Source organism: Eumetopias jubatus, unplaced genomic scaffold (genome assembly GCF_037043125.1).
Source record: "Eumetopias jubatus isolate StellerSeaLion01/CBP00866 unplaced genomic scaffold, mEumJub1_p1.0 scaffold_2, whole genome shotgun sequence".
NCBI classification, from domain to species: domain Eukaryota; kingdom Metazoa; phylum Chordata; class Mammalia; order Carnivora; family Otariidae; genus Eumetopias; species Eumetopias jubatus.
In genome coordinates, this window is record NW_028274808.1 from 77,709,660 (window position 1) to 77,731,223 (window position 21,564).

At 35.9% G+C, this 21,564-nt stretch overlaps 1 protein-coding gene across 1 annotated transcript in view; it reads left to right on the forward strand.

The window, feature by feature from the left end:
• IQCM (IQ motif containing M) overlaps positions 1-21,564 on the forward strand; it is a 367,401-nt gene that overhangs the window by 126,896 nt on the left and 218,941 nt on the right. Inside the window, exon 7 of the mRNA XM_088021330.1 lies at positions 18,321-18,385. Within this exon, the coding sequence (XP_087877456.1) occupies positions 18,321-18,385 (65 nt within the window). The remainder of the gene's footprint in view (positions 1-18,320; positions 18,386-21,564) is intronic.

The following is a 21,564-nucleotide window of genomic DNA, read 5'->3' on the forward strand; positions in this document are numbered from 1 at the left end:
GAGAGAGAGCACAAGCAGGGGGAGCAGCGCGCAGAGGGAGAGGGAGAAGCAGGCTTCCTGACACCAAGTGGGGAGCCTGATGTGTGAGGCTTGATCCCAGAACCCTGGGATCATGTCCTGAGCCTAAGGCAGACACTTAACCAACTGAGTCACCCCAGGCGCCCCTCACTTTGTAATTCTTTACCAAATTGTACTGTCAGAAGATTGTGGACACTCATTTGAAGGATTTTATTATATAATAAAAAATAGTTAAGTTTTAGTATGTAAAGCATGTTTACTCACTTCTTTTCCCCCATCCCAGTTTCTTCTCTCTGAGCTTCTCCTTCCCTTCTGCAAAACACTGGGGAGGTGTTTTAATTATTTTCCTACTCATGGTTTTCTCCCTGGTGGGCTGCATTTGATTAAAAGAAGGTTATCTGATTTGATTTTCCGATATTTGTAAGAATTAGCACAGATTATCACAACTACAAAATTTAAAATTTTCTATTTGTTCAAATAATTTCCTAATTCTTTTTTTGTCAATTTGGTAGAAATAAAGTTACTTTTTGAAAATCCTTCAGTAGGATTAGGATTAATGTAGGCACTGAGTTAATAGCTAAATGACTATGATTTTTTAACAATTTGAATAGCATTCCAGTAGTTTACTCTTATCTGTGTACTTTTTTATTTGTTTTGGTCTAGCTACAAGGAGTAGTGATGCCTAATGTATGTTATCTTCAACCTTCATATTTTAATTTTGAAATGCATATTTCTTTTCCTATGAAATATTAAGGTTTTTAATCTTTTTAAATAAAAGCTTTATTGAGATATAACTCATAGAATTCAATGTTTCAATGTATACAATTCAGTGGTTTTTAGTTGTGAATATATATATTCACGAAGTTGTGCAACCATCACCACTACCTATTTCAGAACATTCTCATCAGCCTCAAAAAGAAATCCCATACCCATTAGCAGTCTCCCCATTCCTTCCTCCTTTTGGCCCCTGGAAATCTTTAATTTCTAAAGTTTTTAACCTTTATGATATAATGAAGTAGATATTTACTTTTATTACTTTTATATATACATATATACACACATGTGTATGTATATGTATACACATACATACATACATTTTAGATTTACATAGTTGTAGTTAAAAGCCCACATTTTGATAGTTACGGTGCTTTGCAGCAGTATTATCTTGGCTTGAAGTATATTTTTATAGCCATCATTTATTTTATTTTATTGAATCTTTCCTTTAGATAAAAATTCCTACTGTTCTAGTTATGATACTTTTTGGGAAAAATAAAGGAGGTGCTCCATGCAAAATTCCTTTAGCAATGAATAGGTCAAAAGGAATAGTCACAATAAATTGGTTAAGACTTATATTTAACTATTTCACAAAGTTTTAAAAGCACTCTCGGGGGCGCCTGGGTGGCTCAGTTGGTTGAGCAGCTGCCTTCAGCTTGGGGCATGATCCTGGAGCCCCAGGATCGAGTCCCACATCGGGCTCCCTGCTCAGCAGGGAGTCTGCTTCTCCCTCTGACCCTCTTCCCTCTCGTGCTCTCTGGCTCTCATTCTCTCTCTCTCAAATAAATAAATAAAATCTAAAAAAAAATAAAAAATAAAAAAATAAAAGCACTCTCGGTGACGGCACGATTTGGATTGCAATGTTACTTAGATTTCCAGTGTACTACTTACTGCTTAAACCACATCACAGTCCAACCCAGACTAAATACTATTCAAAAGTGGAGGGTTGGATAAATAAATGGGATAATTTTAAATTTGTATTTTTGGATCAATCTAATTGTATAGAGAAGAATCTTAAGCTATACTTCTCATTTACTATAAAGGACCATTGAATTTTTACTTTTGGAAGCCATTTCACAATCTTTCTTTATTGTGGAAGCCAAAAGATTCAACCAAATTCTCAATCATATTGATCCTTTATTCTGAGATATCCCTGTATGGGAAAGATATTTGAGAGATAGACCCACGTATGTTGGTTAAGAGATGCATTATGTTGGTAATAATGCTCACAGTAGTTCTAGTTCTACAGTTTCCAGTTAACATATGCATTCTTTTTAAAGCTGGAGTGTGATTGTTACCAAAACCTGGATGAAAGAATGAAAGTTGAATGCAGAGAGCATTTGGGCAGATATTAGGTTATGGGAATGAACAGACTGTGCTTGCCCTGGGGAATCCCCCCACACCCCCCATCTGCTGGGAAGCTAGGTACGCTTGTTCTCTTGTAAAAGGAACATTAACTAAATTTCTTAAAAAGTAATGAAAGAGAACAAACTGTAAAAAGGCAGCCAAAAAAGGCAAACATCTGTTACTGAACATGTCTCACTTGACTTCCTTTTAATGTTCTTAGGAATAAATTTATGAACTAGGGAAGGTTCAAACTAATTAGCTTGTTTTCATCAAACAAAATGCACCAGACATGGATGTTGAATATGAATGAAAACTTCAGTACTAATAGTAGGTAGACGCAGAAAGTACGAGAAGACATACACAGTGTTGGTATCCAGGCTTGGATATTGCCATGGCTAGTATTGCATCGAGTCAGATTTGCTGTAATTTACTTTTCTAAATGATTGGGGAAAAAAAAAAGGTTTAAAAGTCAAGTGTATTCATTAAACAACAGGTGGATTAGGTGCAAAGTTTTCTCTTTAGGCTTCAGTTACTGAGATGGAATGATCTGGAGTAACAAACACAGGGCTACTCAAAGGTAAAGTTTTGTAGCACATGCAGAAACAATAGTTAATAGTATTACCTTGTAATAATTGTACAGATCCATAATCCTTTATTCAAAACTCTTGTGACCAGATATACTTAGCAATTCAGAAAATCTCAAACTTTAGAAAGGTAAGAAGATAAGTGGATTTGCAGTGAAACCTGTAATGAAAACATATTAATATTTTGCAGTAAAGCATATGAATGTTCTCATTAAGAGAGAGAGAGAGGGGCCACTATATAGGCCTTTTTAAGTTGATTCACGTCAGATTTTGCCACCAAAGCTCAAGTGAGTTAGATTTTCCTCCATAAAGTTATGAAAAATTTGTTGGTTTTGAAAGCTTTTTGGATTTCTGAGTCTGAGATAAGGAATCATAGACCTGTAGCAGTAGTAGTGGGTGAAGGTAGGTAGGGAAGATAAGGAGATAAGGGCAGACATATATATGCACACTTATATGAAAACACCCACACATATTATTAAGGAAAGTATCGTGATCATATATTCATTGTTCTTGATTCTTGGTGCAAGATATCCTGGAATTAATTTTGGAGTGCCCATGTTTGTATGATTCCTAATGGCCAAATTAGGCAGATGTGATTATTTCTTGCTGATAGATGCAACCTCCTGTGAGAATCCTTTGCTGACCCCCACCTAAAAGAGCATCACTGCCTTTATTTTCATCCTACAAGGTACTCTGACCTGACAGTATATTGTGTATCTCTTTATTGATTTACTCCTGGCCTTCTTCTCTAAAATGTAGGCTCCAAAAGGCTGAGGACTTTCAGGATCACTGATGAAGCCCCAGTGCCTGGAGTAGTACCTGTTATAAGGCAGACGTTCAGAAAATATTTTCAGAATAAATGAATAACAGGTTGTTTGAAATTTTCTCTAAAAGGAACACAAAGGAGACCCAAGTTTCCAAGACAGTGAAAAACAGCCATGATAATATTATTAGGGAGAGGGAAAAGAAAAAAAATGACTTAAAAATGCTGCATTAATCTTACTGTAATTATTATTATATTTTCCATGTTGACCAAAAGGAGTTGTACAATTGTTGATTCTTCGTTCTTAAATTGACTTTCCCCCCATTCCTCTTTTCTGGAATCATTCTCATTTTGTCAGGCAGTTCCTTGTTGGTTTCTCTTTTTCTTTTTTCCGACCTCCTCCAACACTCATTAGAAGACCCTCCAGGTAACCTCGGTTACTAGGTAACATGGTGTCCAGTTCTCTGCAGGGCTAGTTTAAATCAGAGGTAGATTTTAGGATATCTTGAGATGTGGGGGGCTATCGTTTAGGTCCTTCCCAGTTCATGGCTCAATAGTATTGTTATCATCTAGGAACTTGTTACAAATGTAGACTCTCAGGACTCCACCCCAGATCTGTTGAATCAGAAACAGCAGTGATTTATAAGCATATTAAAGTTTTAGAAACACTGCTTTAGATCATTCCCAGTTACATTCTGCCTTTTAGGTGAGCTTTGGCAAGTAGTGACAGTGTATACAGAGTAATTTTTTTCTTGACAAATACTTGAGGTAGAGTTATGCTGTGTTAAATTTAGAGTCATGTGGTGGGACAGGGATACATTTTCTTGTGAAAGTTGAGGAGTGAGAATATATCCAATCACAGCTATTAGAAACATATTCTCAAATAATGAAATAGAACTACACTGAATGTCAAAATTGGTCTGGGAAAATATGCCAGATATTTTGATAATTAGAGCTTTCACCCAAATGGATTAATCTGGGCAATTTCAATAAGCTGATATATTCATCCAAGTGTATCCCGAGTCTCTCGGAATCAGATCTTTGTGATTTATGCACACGTTAAAGTTTGAGAAGAACTGTTTTATATAATTCCCTATAACAGTCCTCCAAATAAGGAGTGGTCATCAAGCTGTAGCTATGGGGCTGGGACCTTTGACCACAATGCATTTGATTGTCAGTTCTAAATCCCATTGTGAGTAAGTCCTACTGACTCCCTACAAAAATCATGGGATCTTTTCTAAAAGAAATAAAAGTGGAAAACAAAATTACTGAGTGTCAATCAATTAAAAACCTAACAAACTCCAGTGCTGTCTTTGTTCACTATATTCTGTTTGCTGTGATTAAAAATCTGCTTGTGTCACCAGTTTCATCTTTTGAAGAGAATAGTATATTGAGTCTGAATCCAAGCCATTTCCTACTTGTGTAATCAAGGTGAATATATTAAATTCTCAACTTCCTTAGCAAAAGGGAATTAAAATATCTATTTTGCAGAGTCTTGGTGAAGATTGAAGAAAATGTACATAAAGCACATAATAGGTTCTAATTATTAGTTATAAGAATTTATTAGTTCTGTGATACAATTCCAGATCTACCAGAGTACATAAATCTCATGATGATGACCAAACTCACGTTTACAGTGGTTTCACATTCCAATAAATCCCAAACAAACAAATGAAAACGATTGATTTAAAAAATTTAAAACACTGTTCAGTTTGTAACTGATTTGTTTAGTGATAAATTAACTACCTGGGAGGTTAGTTTAACTCCTAAGGGGAAACATATTCAAAATCAAAAAAGCACCTTCTATCTATTGCAGCATCAACTTCAACATCAGTATGAACACAAGCATATCAGAATGCCCCCAGATTGTGAAATGGAAACTCATTTCCTCAATTTGTCCTTCTAATTCTGGCTTACCAAAAAATAAAATCACACACGTGTATTTATGGACTCATATGGTTTAAGACTTCAGAATGAACAACTCATACCTGGCAGCAGCTATTCTGTTCTTCAGCATTCTTGAGTTTTAGTTTCCAAAAACACACACAAACCACAGGAGATATTTGGAGCCATAACATGTCCTAGGAAGTGGTATACCTGAAAAAACTATGGGTTCCCAAGGTCTTTTCATTCTTCTTTTTCTCAAGGGGAGAGATGCTCATTATAAGCTCAAGGAATTTTTCTACCATATTATTTTAAAATTTCTTATTGTTTTATATGTCAATTATATACAACAGCACATTATACTTATCTTTCTATATCTATGTGTCTTAAAGAATAATACTACAGCAAATACTTACAGAAATTAATAGAACTGTGTGTCTTTTCATTGTCTTCATATCCTGAGGAAACCAATCTCCTCAACTGCATGCTCATCATGCCTTCATTTGTCTAGAATTTCAGTACATACACACCTATTTCTAATTAGCATTTTGTTTACTTTTGCTTGTTTTCCACCTTATGTATATGGAATGTCTTGTCTCTCTTTTGGCTCAACACTGTATTTCGAGATCCATCAATTTTCGTAAATGTCAATGTGTGCCCCCGTGTTTCATTCATTTTCATTGATGCACAACATCCCATCCAATGATTACACTACAATTTGATTATTCTTTCTGTTGCTGAGAGGTATTTGCCGCCCCCCCCTTGTAGTTGTTTCCTATTATGAACAATTCTGCTATGTTCTTTCCCATGTCTTCTGAAATATAAGGGCAAGAGTTTATCTAGGGCAAGAATTCCCAGGATAAATATGAACCTGCATCCTGCTGCATCAAGAACGGGTTATATAGATGCTGGGATATTGATTCCTTCAGCCCTTGAGGCAGTTGGGCAGGGCTTCGGTAGTGGGAGCTCAATAACTGATTATTGACTACGTGCATAATTGATCGCCTCTAGTTGAATGGCTGTGCTGGCCAGTGGGCATATGTTTAGTTCTACCAGGCACTAGCAAACACTGTTCCACTCCCAGCGGCAGCTTATGAGAGTTCCCATCGCTTCATATACTTGGCAACGCTTAATATGTCAAAATTTTAACCTTTGCCAATTTGGCGGGCATGAAATATTTCTTTGTGATTTTAATTTGCATTTTCCCAACGACAAATAAGGCTGAGAATTTTTCACATATTTCTAGGCCACCATTATTTCTTCTTTGTAAATGTCATACTGTTGCATTTTTAAAAAATATATTTAGATGCAATTCCACCCCTTTTATTTTGTGCTCTTTATTCTTTCTGTTTTTCCCTTTTTTTCCCCCCACCCCTTTGTTGTCTTTTTTGGAAATTGAATGACAAGCTTTTCCTTCTTGTTCCATTTTTCCTAGTACTAGTTTGGCATTGTACTAGTTTTCCTTATACTGTTTTGACATTTGTAGTCTTGTTTTTACTTTTGTAAGTGGTTAACCTATAGATTTTAATATACACATTTAACTTAAAGTATCTTTACCCTCTTTTCATCTCAGACAGAAATCTTAGATTGCCTTAACTCCCAAAGTTTAGTTGTTGCTTATTTTTTTATGTTTTTATTTTAATTCTAGTACAGTTAACATACAATGTAATATTAGTGTCAGGTTTACAATATAGTGATTCCACACTTCCATATATCACCTAGTTCTCATCACAAGTGCCTTCCTTAATCCCCATCACCTGTTTCACTCCTCCCCACCCCCACCTCCCTTCTGGTAACCACCAGTGTGTTCTCTATAGTTAAGAATCTGTTTCTTGGTTTGTCACTCTCTCTCTCATTTTTTCCTTTGCTCCTTTTTTTTTGTTTCTTAAATTCCACATATGAGTGAAATCATATGGTATTTGTCTTTTTCTGACTGACTTATTTCATGTAGCATAATACTCTCCAGCTCCATCCATGCCATTGAAAAATGACAAGATTTCATTACTTTTTTATGGCCAAATGATTTTCCATTATACATATACCACCTCTTCTTTATCCATTCATCAATTGATGGACACTTGGGCTGCTTCCATATCTTGGTTATTGTAAATAATGCTGCTATAAAGATAGAGGTGCATGTATCCCACTGAATTAGTGTTTTTGTATTCTTTGGGTAAATACCCCGTAGTGCAATTACTGCATCATAGGGTAGTTCTATTTTAACTTTTTGAGGAAACTGCACACTGTTTTCCAGAGTGGTTGTACTAGTTTGCATTGCCACGAACAATGCAGGAGGGTTCCTTTTTCTCCACATCCTGGCCAACACCTGTTGTTTTCTGTGTCGTTCATTTTAATCATTCTGACAGCTGTGCGGTGATATCTCTTTGTAGTTTTGATTTGCATTTCTCTGATAGTAAGTGATGATGAACATCTTTTCATGTATCTGTTGCCCATCTGTATACCTTCTTTGGAGAAATGTTCAGGTCTTTTGCTCATTTTTTAATTGGATTATCTTTTTGGGTGTTGAATTTTGTAAGTTATTTATATATTTTGGTTACTAGCCCTTTATTGGATATGTCATTTGCAAGTATCTTCTCTCATTCTGTAAGTTGCCTTTATTTTATTTTACTTATTTATTTATTTTTCACATTTTTAAAAAATTTTAATTCTAGTGTGGTTGACATACAGTGGTTATATTAATTACAGGTGTATAATATAGTGATTCAACAATTATATATTACTCAGTGCTCATCATGATAACTCTGCTCTTAATCCCCCTCACATATTTCACCCATCCCCCCACCCACCTCCCCTCTGATAGCCTTCTGTTTGTTCTCTAGTGTAAGTTGCCTTTTAGTTTTGTTGATTGTTTCCTTTGCTGTGCAGAAGCTTTTTATTTTGGTGTAGTCCCAATAGTTTATTTTTGCTTTTGTTTCCTTTGCCTCAGGAGATGTATCTAGAAAAATGTTGCTATGGCCGATGTCAAAGAGGTTACTGCCTCTGTTCTCTTGTAGGATTTTAATGGTTTCCTTTTTCGCATTTGCATCTTTCATCCATTTTGAATTTATTTTTGTGTGTGGTGTAAAGGAGTGGTCCAGTTTTTTTTCTTTTGCATGTAGCTGTCCAGTTTTCCCAATACCATTTGTTGAAGAGACTATCCTTTTCCCATTGGATATTCTTTCCTGCTTTGTTGAAGATTAATTGACCATATTGTTATGAATTTATTCCTGTGTTTTCTATTCTGTTACATTGATCTATGTGTTTATTTTTGTGCCAGTATCATACTGTTTTTTTTTTTTAGGATTTTATTTATTTGAGAGAGAAAGAGAACACAGACGAGAGTGAGAGTGAGAAGCATACCCCATGCTGAGCAGGGAGCCCCATGTGGGGCTTGATCCCAGGACCCTGAAATTATGACCTGAGCTGAAGGCAGATGCTTAACCAACCGAGCCACATAGGTGCCCCTGCTGTTTTGATTACTATAGCTTCATAATGTAAGCTGAAGTTTGGAACTGTGATGTTTCCAGCTTTGCTTTTCTTTTTCAAGGTCAGGGTCTTTTGTGGTTCCATATGAATTATAGAATTGTTTTAGTTCTGTGAAAAATGCTATTGGTATTTTGATAAGGGTTGCATTAAATGTCACTTTGGGTAGTATAGACATTTTAATAATATTTGTTCTTCTAATCCATGAGCATGGAATGTCTTTCCATTTCTGTGTCATCTTCAATTTCTTTCGTCAATGTTTTATAGTTTTCAGAGTGCAGGTCTTTCACCTCTTCGGTTAGGTTTATTCCTAGGTATCTTACTATTTTTGGTGCAATTGTAAATGGGATTTTTTTCTTAATTCCTCTTTCTGCTGTTTCATTATTGGTGTATAGAGGTGCAACAGATTTCTGTACATTGATTTTGCATCTTGTGACTTTACTGAATTAATGTATCAGGTATCTGGATAATGCTGGCCTCATAGAATGAATTTGGAAGTTTTCTTTCCTTTTCTATTTTTTGGAATATTTGAGAAGAATAGATATCACCTCTTCTTTAAAAATATTTGGTAGAATTCACCTGTGAAGCCATCTGGTCCTGGAATTTTGTTCATTGGGAATTTTTTTTATTTCTGATTCAATTTCATGCTAGTTATCAGTCTACTCAAATTTTTTATTTTTTCCTCTTTCAGTTTTGGTAGTTTATACGCTTCTCGGAGTTTATCCATTTCTTCTAGGTTGTCTACTTTGTTGACATATAGTTTTTCATAATATTCTCTTACAGTTATTTGTATTTCTGTGGTATTCGTTGATATTTCTCCTCACTCATTTGTGATTTTATTTTTTTTTTTTTGAGTCTCTTCTCTCTCTCTCTCTCTCTTTTTTTTGATAAGTCTGGCTAGAGGTTTATCATTTTTATTGATGGCTTTTTAACAGAATCAGCTCCCGGTTTCATTGATGTGTTCCATTTTGTTTTGTTTTGTTTTGTTTTGTTTGGGTTTTTTTGGGAAGTGGGGGCAGGGGGAGAGGGAGAGAGAGAGAATCTTAAGCAGGGTCCATGCTCAGTGCAGAGCCTGATGCAGGGCTCAATCTCATGACCCTGAGATAATGACCTGTGCCAAAATCAAGAGTCAGATGCTTAAACAATTGAGCCACCCAGGTGCCCCTATTTCTGCATTAATCTATATGATTTCCTTCCTTCTCCTGGTTTTAGGTTTTGTTTGTTCTTTTTTTACTTCTTTAGGTATAAGGTCAGGTTGTTTATTTGAGATTTTTCTAGCTTCTTGAGATAGGCCTGTATTGCTATAAACTTCCCTCTTAGAAGTGCTTTTGCTGCATCCCAAAGATTTTTGACTGTTTTGTTTTTCATTTTCATTTGTTTCCATGTACTTTTTAATTTCTTCTTTGATTTCCTGATTCACCCATTTAACCTCCATGTATTTTTGATCTTTCCAGATTTTTTTCTTGTGCTTGACTTCTAGTTTCATAGCATTGTGGTCAGAAAACATACATAGTATGATTTTGATCTTCTTGAAAAAGGCTGGTTTTATGGGAGAATGTTCCATGTGCACTTGAAAAGAATGTGTGTTCTGCTGTTTTAGGATAGAATGTTCTTTTTTTTTTAACAAAAAAGATTGTATTTATTTATTTGACAGAGAGAGAGAGAGAGAGAGAGAGAGAGGGAGAGAAAGCACAAGCAGGGGGAGTGGCAAGTAGAGGGAGAGGGAGAAGCAGACTTCCTGCTGAGCAGGGAGCCTGATGTGGGGCTCAATCCCAGGACCCTGAGATCATGACCTGAGCTGAAGGCAACACTTAACTGACTGAGCCACCCAGGTGCCTGGGATGGAATGTTCTATAAATCTGTTAAATTCATGTACTCCAGTGTGTCATTCTATGTCATTGTTTCCTTGTTGATTTTCTGTTTAGATGATGTGTCCACTGATGTAAGAGGGGTGTTAAAGTCCCCTAGTATGATTGTATTATTATTGATTACTTCCCTTATTTTTGTTACTAAATGTTTTATGTATTTGGGTGCTCCTATGTTAGGTGCATAAATAGTTACAATTGTTATATCTTGTTGGATTGTTGTCTTTATTACTATGTACTGTCGTTCTTTGTTTCTTGTTACAGTCTTTGTTTTAAAGTCTGTGTTGTCTGATGTAACAACTGCTGCTCCAGCTTTCTTTTGACATCCATTTGCATTATAGATATTTCTCCATCCCTTCACTTTCAATCTGCGGGTGTCTTTACGTCTAAAATGAGTCTCATAGGCAGCATATTAATGGAACTTGTTTTTTTTATCCATTCTGTCACCCTATGTCTTTAGATTGGAGCATTTAGTTCATTTACATTCAGAGTAATTATGATTTGTCTGTATTTATTGCCATTTTATTGCTTGTGTTGTGGTCGTTTCTGAAGATTTTTTTCTGATCCTTTCTTGTCTTTCTGTCTTTCTTATTTTGCTGATTTTCTTTAGTGATAGATTTGGATTTCTTTCTTTTTTTTTTTAAAGATTTTATTTATTTATTTGAGAGAGAGAGAGAATGAGAGATAGAGAGCACGAGAGGGAAGAGGGTCAGAGGGGGAAGCAGACTGCCTGCTGAGCAGGGAGCCCGATGAGGGACTCGATCCCGAGACTCCAGGATCATGACCTGAGCCGAAGGCCGTCGCTTAACCAACTGAGCCACCCAGGCACCCTGGATTTCTTTCTTATTCTTTGCATGTTTATTAATGGTTTTGATATATGGTTACAATTAGGTTTGTAGATAATATCTTCTGCATCTAGCAGTCTCTATTACGTTGATGGTCGCTTAAGTTTGAACCCATTCTTTTCTCTTCTCCTCCTTACATTTTAGGTATATGTTATTATATTTTATATCCTATTTTTGGTGAGTTCCTTGATTGATTTTTTAATAGAAATATTCATTTTTACTGCTTTTGTGTTTCTTACTTTTATAGTGTCACTTTTGGTCTGTAATTTCCACTCAGAGAGTCTCCTTTAATATTTCTTGCAGGGCTGGTTTAGTGGTCATGAACTCCTTTAGTGTTTGTTTGTCTGGGAAGCTCTTTATCTCTCTTTCTATTCTGAATGATAGCCTTGCCAGATAGAGTATTTCTTGGCTGCAGATTTTTTTCCCCCATTCAGCTCATTGAATAGATCATGCCACTCCCTTCTGGCTTGCCAAGTTTCTGTTGAGAAATTTCCTGCTAGCCTTATGGGTTTTCTCTTCCCAAATTAGGGAAGTTTTCAGCAATTATTCTCTCTCTTCTTTTGGGACTCCTATAATATGAATCTTACTATATTTGATGGAGTCACTGAGTCCCCTAAGTCTATTCTCATTTTGTGTAATTCTTTTTTCTGTTTTTTGTTCAGCTTGATTACTTTCCATTACTGTATCTCCTATGTCACTAATGCATTCTTCTACTTCTTCCATCCTGCTATTCATTCCTTCAGGTATGTTTTTCATTTCATTTATTCAGCTCTTGATCTCTGCTATGTTATTCCTGTCTATGTGTTAAGGGTCTCACTCATGTCTTCCACTCTTTTTTCAAGTCCAATGAGTATCCTTATGATCATTGCTTTAAGTTATCTATCAGGCATGTTACTTATATCTGTTTTGCTTGATTTCTGGCTGTGGCCTTGTTCTGTTCTTTCATCTGGGTTAAATATTTCTCTCTCCTCATTTTGTCTGCCTCTATGTTTCTGTTTCTGTGTGGTGAGAAAGTCAGGCATGTCTTCTGTTCTTGAAAGTAGTGACCTTATGAAAAAGAAGTCCTGTAGTGTCCTGCAATGCAGTGTATTCTGTTCATCAGAACCTGGCACTTCAGGAGAATATCCTATATCTGTTGCTGATGCCCTGCTCTTGTGTCTGATTCACTTTTGCTTTCAGTGCAGTTGTTTGCACTGACTCTCTGCCTTTTGTGGGCTCTCCTTGCTCTCTGTGGTGTTAGTGGGGCTCAGGGAGGCCAGCTCTGAGGCAGTGTGCCCACCAGCGAACTTGGGAGCAAGACAGCTGGTGTTAGCAAAATTTGCCTGATCCTCCAAAGCAGTGTGGCAGCTGTGGGCTACAGGCTGGGGTGGCCAGGGGTGTGAGGCTTGGTATGGTGCATGATGTTGGCTGGTGTAGCTGGGCCTGGCATACCACAGTAGCTGGGGGTATGCGTGGCTGGACTCTGCAGGGTAGCTGAGCAGGGTGCACTGAGGCAGCTGTGCCCTGGGGCAGCTGGGTGGGGTGCGTAGCTTTAACAAAATTTGTGCTAAGGCCAGGGGGCTGATGCTAGCAGTCTTGGAGTGTGGGACTCCTCAGGAGAACTCATGGGCCAGACACAATGCTAGCAGGTTAAGTAGCAAGTGTGTGTGTAGCCCCGCCTCCTGCAGGTGGCTCGCTCTGTGTTTATGCTGGAGGGTGGGGGAGGAAAATGGCATCTGCCAGCTCCCTCATTTTTCGAGAAGTTCCTCAACACACTCCAAAAGCAGTATGAACAAATCTGTCTCCCATTTGCCCCTGGTGTTGTACAAACTGCTTCTCCACGCAGGCAGCTGTCTCTTTAAGAGTAGGGACCCAGCTATCACTCTCCCTTCTCACTTGCCCACTGCTGATTCAGGAGACTTTTAAAGCTCCAGGCTCCAAGTCCCACTGGTTTTACAAACTCTTGGAATTCAACCCATCTGGTTATCAAAGCCAAACATTAGGGGGTTAGTCTTCCCCAGGATCCTGTCCTCTCCATGCATTCAGCTCCCTCCCTCCCGTGGGCAGCCTCCCTCTGCCTTTTTGATCTTCCTAACTTTCAGATGAAGTTTCTTCTCTATATTTAGTTGTGGAGTTGGTTCTGCCCATCTTTGATCATTCTCCAGTTTATTGACCTGGATGTGGATGATACCTACCTAAATGTAGGATGGGATGAGCTCATGGTTTTCCTACTCTGCCATCTTCCCCAGTACTTTTCCTCTCTTTTTTTAACCTCACAAATTAGACACAGTTATTTTGTTTTATTCTTCATTGTTTAGGTTTACCGACATGCTTATCCCCCTTTCTTTTTTTTTTTATTTGTCATTGTATCTAGCATCTCAGACCTATAGGATGATTTTTCTTCTTAAACTGCATCCTTTAGACATACCTTTAGTACAGGTAAGTTTGCAGAAAACTTCACTTATAGTATATTTATTGGGGCGCCTGGGTGGCTCAGTCATTGAGCGTCTGCCTTCGGCTCAGGTCATGATCCCAGGGTCCTGGAATCGAGCCCCACATTGGGATTCTGGCTTAGCAGAGAGCCTGCTTCTCCCTCTGCCCCTCCCCCTGCTCATGCTCTCTTTCTGTATCTCTGTGTCTCAAATGAATAAATAAAATCTTTAAAAAAAGAAAAAAAACCCATCTTCCAAAATGGAGGCTCCTGACTCCATGAGAAGATTTTGGGAATCTTTGTGGATTTCCTGGCCTATCACAACTTCCTATGGGTGGTTCTATGGCTTGAAAACCCTCCTGTGGTTTGTATGTGTTTGGGAAAGCTCTCAAATTTAATAATGCAAAAATACTTGTGAAAAATCCCAGAATGATGTATTTGGTGCCTTCTAGTTCTGCATGTGTGCAAGGATATTGACATTTTTCTCTTTAAACCACTTTTTATACAAGTAGCATGAGCAATGTAAGGAAGGTAGCTCATTGCTATTTCACAGAAGGTGCTAGTGACATGACTGACTTCTACTGGGGAAACATAAGTGTTAATAGTCAAGCCTGGCAAAAAAACATTTTCAGTTTATTTCACATGTTTTAATGTATAATTATAATTTTATATGTATATGCTATTAATGATTTTTTTCCTCACAGTTACCTACTTTTAAACAAACCTTTCATTTTACCTTTAATGATGTGTTTATATATACTTCTGGTAGGGTCACAAAGCTGTTTAAAACTATGAAAATTCCTTGCTACTTAGAAAATACCCTTTAACTGCATTTGGGGTAAGTATGGGGGCGTAATATGCCAATTATAGATTACCTTTTTATAGCAGACATATTCTAGAATTCACACTAATACCAGTAATATAGAAATATGTCTTAGAGTTAATATCCAAAGTGAGAGGCTTTCTTCCATATTTCATCTGTGGTTAATCAAGAATTTAATTATTATGCTGTGAGAGAAATTAGCAGCATTGTCAAAAGGAAAAAAAATCCAGATGAGATATGGAAAGAAGATGATAATTGATGGATTAGACAACTACTTCTAAAAAGAAGCTAGAAGTGTGTAAATTATCAGAAGTAAGCTTGGTACCAGTTAAATTGTGGTATTTGAGAAAATATGTGGGGCAAAGGAGTCTGAAAAATGGTTTGGAAAAAATAACACACAGGTTGTTACAAAATTTTGAAAGGTTTGACATGAGAGTTTAACAAATGACTTACATTTTACATCAAGTATTTAGAATGTGTCACTCCAGATGCATTGTCATCAAGTGACTAAGAGCTTGAAGTCATTTAAAGAAGCAGGTAATACCTGTGGAAAGGGGAAAGATTTTGAGAGAGAATCGAGTTGAAACAGTAAGGCAAAATGGACTGGAAATTTAAATATATAAATACGTAGAAAACTAAGACTTATAAAAAAAATCCCATAGGACTTCTTAAATAAAAGGACTACTGATTTTGCAAAAAAGAGACCACCCTCCTCCCCCCAAAAAAAATCCAAAACAAAAACCAGTTTCTAATTCTGTTAGATGCCAAGAGAGGACACAATGGGGATTGTGAATTCAATGAAGTTGCAAGAGAGTAACTGGAAAAAATCAGAGAATATCTTAGTAACAAAAATCCTCAAGAATGTTTGTCTGAGACTGTATTACATAGCAGCCTTCACATTTGACACCCTTCATCATGGAGAACATGCCAGTTTGGTTAGTCTGGCCAAGAAGGAAGCAGTTAAAAAATATTAAGTTGGCAAGCATAAATAGTAGTATCACATACAGACTGTGTGTTCCAAGCCAAGCACATTGTTTTGTGCTAAAGTATGAAATATATTGGTTAATATATATATATAATATAAAGTTAATTTTTATAGTCAATTAGTATTTTTGTAGCCATGAATACATGTCTTGGGATATCTTGAGGGCAACATTTAAAATATATACGTCCTGCTTCATGTTTTATTATCACCTACATGTTGCACATAACTTTTTTAAAGTACAGTATTATTCCTGAGGATGATTGTTTACTTTGGGAAAATGAAAACATCACCAGGGAATTCTAAAAGTAACAAGTAGTTGAGAGATGTTACAAACTAATTCTCAAGGTTATTGTGGCATTCTAACATAATTATAGAAGAAAAGTTAATCCTGGATCTTAAAAAAATGAATGGCATAAAATACAAATTAACATATACAAGTTAGATTGTATCTGAGAGAGCAGTATGAGACAGAATGAATTTAACTTTAAAAGAGAGAGTTATAATTTGTTTAAAATATTTAAAAACATCATTCTTATGTCCTAATACTATTTTTGCAGTACAAACACAACTGTCTTCCACATTTCATCTTTATATTTATCCTTTATGTATTTTGAGATTTTATATAAGAGACTTCTTTTGCTTCAGTTGTCAAGTAGTAGTTAAACACAAATTTGAAACTTAAAAAGCAAAACTAAAATAAGCATTTTCCTTGTGGTATCATGAGCATACCATGTAACAATAACCAATATGTTTGCTATTCCTGACTTATTATAGAGTCTGAGGGGGAAGACAAAATCAACAACCCAAAATCCATTAACCTTTTCCTCATTTATCAAGAGTACCTTAAATTCTTCTTATCTGAGACCATTTTTTTCAAAAGCTATTTTGTGCAAAATAACTGTCATGGCGGGTTATAAAGTAGATATGCAATTCATCAATGCCTCTAGGTATCAGCTTAACCTTTGGATCACACTGAATGGCCAGAGAGGGAATGACCAGTTATTCTGAGGTCTTGTAGAATTATCTTCCTGAGTTGTTCTTTTTACTGTTGACCGATATTGAAAGATTGTAAAAACAAAAACAAACAAACAAAAAACACATTAAACACTCTGGTGTAATTGTTGAATAGATGCTGCTGCAGCTGACCATCACTTTATACTAGGCTTCTTTTGGAAGATCATGGAAGAAATTTTCACAAGAAGTTTGCTTCTCTTATAGACATTATGAATGTTAGAACTACTGTGTTTTCTTCGTTACTTTTTGTATTAGTTTGCGAGGTCTGCCCTAATAAAATACCACAGACTGGGTAGCTTGTAGAACAGAAATTAATTTTTTCACAGTTCTGGAGGTTGGAAGTCTAAGATCAAGATGGTAGCAGAGTTGGTTTATCCTGAGTCCTCTCTCCTTGGTTCATAGATGGCTGCTTCTTGGTTGTCCTCACATAGCCCTTTCTCTGTGCACACATATGCCTGGCATCTCTTCCTCTCCTTATAAGGCCACAAGTTCTATTGGATTAGGACTTCACCCTTATGACCTCATTTAACCTCAAGACCTTATTTCCAAATGTAGTCACATTGGGGATTAGGGCTTCAATATGTGAATTTTGGAGGGGCATAATTCAGTCCATAACATTTTGATAGCTAGGGATTTGAGACCCAAATCTGTGTGACACATCAAGTAATACCGGAAAATATTTGACATTATTTTTCTATCCATATTTTACCTTTAACCTGATTTTCTTATTTTCCTTTTTCATATGTACTGTATTTTCTGTAAGCTGTCTTGAATCTCTTTTTATAAGACAGAGGACACATAAGTAAATAAATAAATTCTCAACTGTAATAGATTTGTATGGATGTTTGCTCACTGGAATGATCAGTAGGAATTGTATTCCTGGGTTCCAAAAGGTGCTGGAGGGGATTCAATGGTCATACTCCTCTGAGTATTGCCAAACAGGAAAGTACTTAGGCTATAAAGCAAACCAAAAGTTTATTTGGGGTCTTTAGGAATTCCAACCCAGGAGACAGAGATTCAGGAGGAAACTAAAATATGCTCCAAGGAGGGAGGACAAAGACAGAGCATACAAAGGCAAAACTGCAGGCTTATATAAGTTGTTTTGCAAGAACTCTGACTGGTGTCGCTAAAAATAATTAATGTTGGTCTATTTAGGATAGGTTACTATACCAGGTGCTAAGCTGGAGTTCAGTGATGTGAGCCTCATTCTGAGAACTGCAACAGAATGTAGCAATTTGTGGTTGGCACAGTCTAAAAGTTCATGTTCCCCATCCAGGTGTGGTCGTGCATTTCCCCGGTGGTCTCCTGCCTCCTGACATCTTAGGGCCCTTGACATTCCTGACTCCATTTTGGATATTTCTGTTCATGGTATACTTACCAATTTACATCAGTGTTTAGGTTTGTAATATATATTAGAATGGAATTGTTCTTTCTCCCTTTGATAATAGAACATTAATGAAATTAAAATTTACACACAATGAAGTTGTTTTCCTACTTAAGTCAATTCTTCTTTCTCTTATTCTAGAAAACCTTAATGAAGAAAGAGCAACAGCCTATCAAACCAAAGCCAAGACCAAAGCCAGGACTCAGGTATATCTTTTCTTTTTTTCCAGGTGTATCTTTATATGACAGCAGAAAAGTATAAATTAATGTGCTTGTTTTGGGTTTTATCTTGACTTAAGTATCTAGGTGTAAAGAAGTGCATGTTGTTGAAAGCTCAAGTTTTTAGCATAATATTTTCAGTGTTTCCATTTAATCCAGCTAAGGCAAGGAGAAAAAAAAATCCTTTTTCTTTTTTGAATATATTAATGATCATTCAGTAGATGAGGCTGGAGCTTACTATGTAGTAGCTGGGAAAAGCAGTGTGACAGTATTGTATACAATGCTTCAGCTGTTTTTTGTATTAGAAACAGGATACTACAGTTCACTATGCTAAAAGCATACCTTTCAATGAATCTGTGAGTGATTCTTTAGATTGCCTTGCTACTATATGTAGCAAATGTGTTGACAAACTTTTGTGAAAAACTATTGATTTTGTGAGATAGATCAGACAGTGAGGTGGAAAGAAGAGACTGTGGAAAGGTAACAGTGAAGTTTCTTAGAAGGACAGGCTTCACACTTGTGTTTTCTTATTCACTGGTAATACATTCATTTATCAATCCACCAAATATAGTTTAGTACTGATAGTTTATTCATTTAATAATTAACATCAAGCACCTGCTATTTTAGGTTTTAAGGACAGAGTGAACACAATAGACTCATTACATCTGTGGAACTTAAAGCCTAGGCAGTTTGCTGCTCACTATGGAAGGAGACAAGAGTTGGAGTTTAAGTCCTACCAAGTGATTGGGATTTAGTGAACACCTCAGTCTTTACATGGAAGTCTTAGAAGGCCAACACCTAAGAGTGGAGACTATTCGCCGGAGTAAGGAATTCACCTTAGTACTGAGGACAAAACAAATTGATTTGCCTGAACAAAAACATAAAACCAAGCCTTGACAATTTGAAGATGATAAACCAGTAATTCAGCCACCACCTAGAATTAAAAAACTCAACACTTTTTTAAGGACAATAACAGAACCCAGAATCTCTACAATGTACAACGTTATATATACAATAAATAAAATACTAGACATGAAGAAACAGGAAAATATGGCTTACATCAAAGAAAAAGTTATCCCAGATGTTGGAATTAACAGGCAAGAGCTTTAAAGCAGCTATTATAAATGTTCAAGGACCTAAAGGAAAAGAAATTCATAATAACAGAGAGTGCCAGTGTAGGAATAGAAACTATAAAAAATAATCAAATAAAAATTCTGGAACTGAGAAATACAGTATCTGTTATGAAAATGTCATTGGATGTGTTGAACAGCATATTGGGAAGAACAGTAGAAAAGGTCAGTAAACTTGTAGATCTATAGAGACTTGTCTGAGGCAAAGTAAACCATAATTAGAATAAAAATGAACAAACCCTGACTGACCTATAATTTAATATCAAGTGGACTACCATATATGAACTGGAGTCTTAAAAGGATAAGAGAAATAAAAAGAGGCAGGAAAAAATAGTTGAAGAAATAATAGCTGAATTTTTCCTAAATTTAATGGAAAACATCTTTACATATCCAAGATCATCACATCTAAGCAAGATAGATCCAAGAAAAACCCCATGTAGGCACAGCACAGTCAGAGTTGAGAATCAAAGGCAAAGAAAAAACTTTTGAAATAACCGGGGGGGTGAGGGGGTGGTGGTGGTGGTGGTGGTGGTGGTGGTGGTGGTGGAATACACATTATTCAGAGGGTTACAATTCTCAGAATGATGGATGTCTTCTCATCAGAAATGATGGAGGACAGAAGGCAATAAAATTATATATTTAAAGTACTAAAAGAAAAAATATTATCAGCTGATAATTCTGTATCTAATGAAACTATCTCACAGCATTGAGGATGAAAAAAACAATTTTCAGTTAAAGAAATTAGAATTTATTGCCAGATGATCTGCACTTCATAAATGTTTAAAGGAAGTTCCTCATGCTGAAAGGAAATGACACCTGTTAAGAATTTGAATCTACAAGAAGAAATAAAGAGACTGAAAATAGAAAATATATATTGATCAATATAAAAGAATATATTTTTTTAAAAAAAATTCTTTAAAACTGACCATTTAGGGCAAAATTATAACATTAGTATTTTACTTATAAGTTAGGTAGATGCAAATATGTGTGACAATAATAGCAAAAGAAATAGAGTTATTCTCTTGCAAGTTTCTTTCATTTTATGTGTAGCAGTATTAATTCTAAGTAGAGTGTGATAAGTTAAGAATGCATATTACAATTCCCTGAGCAACCACTAATACAAAAAGACAAACCTAAAAGTTAGTATGGAAACTAAAATGGAATACAAAAACTGTTCAGTTAACCCAAAAGAAGACACGAAAGTGGAACATATTGAGTGAATAAACAGCAAATAGAAAATGGTAGACTTAAACCCAACTGTAGCAACACTTATATTAAATATACAGAATAAACAGTATACTTAAACATAAAAGCTCGTCAGGCTGGATAAAAAAGCAAGACCCAACTCTCTGCTCTCCATAAAAGATGAATGTAAAAACATTAATTGGAAGTAAAAGAATAGTCAAAGATAAGCAATGGAAAAAAGCTAGCAGAAGAGTGCTAAAGTGGCTATATTAACATCAAAGTAGACTTTGAGGACTATTTCCAGAGACAAAGAGGACAGACACTTCGTAATTGTAAAAGGGTCAATTCATTAAAATTAGATAATAATCCTAAGTGTGTATGCCTTTGTAATAGAGATTCAACATAAATAAAGCAAAAATTGACAGGATTAAAGAGTAAAATGGATGACAACTCCGTAATTATGGCTGGAAAATTTTCCCATGCCTCTTTTAATAATAGGAAAATTAGTAAAAAGAATAAATAGTGGTATCTCAGATTTGAACAAGCCACCAACTAATTTGACCTAGTTGACATTTATAGAAGACTACAGTCAACAACCTTAGAATATTCTTTTCAGTGCCCATATAACATTCATTATAGAGATAAGAAAGCAATGAAATAAACAACAGAGAAACAATATAGCAAGTTAACAAAGCAAAAAATTGGTTCTTTGAAAAGATTAATAAACTTTGTAAGGTTATAACAAAACTGATTAAGAAAAAGAGATAAAACACAAATTCTGATATTAAAAATGAAAGAGATGTGAATAACTTCATGCCTACTATGAAGGCAACAACTAAGATGAAGTGGACA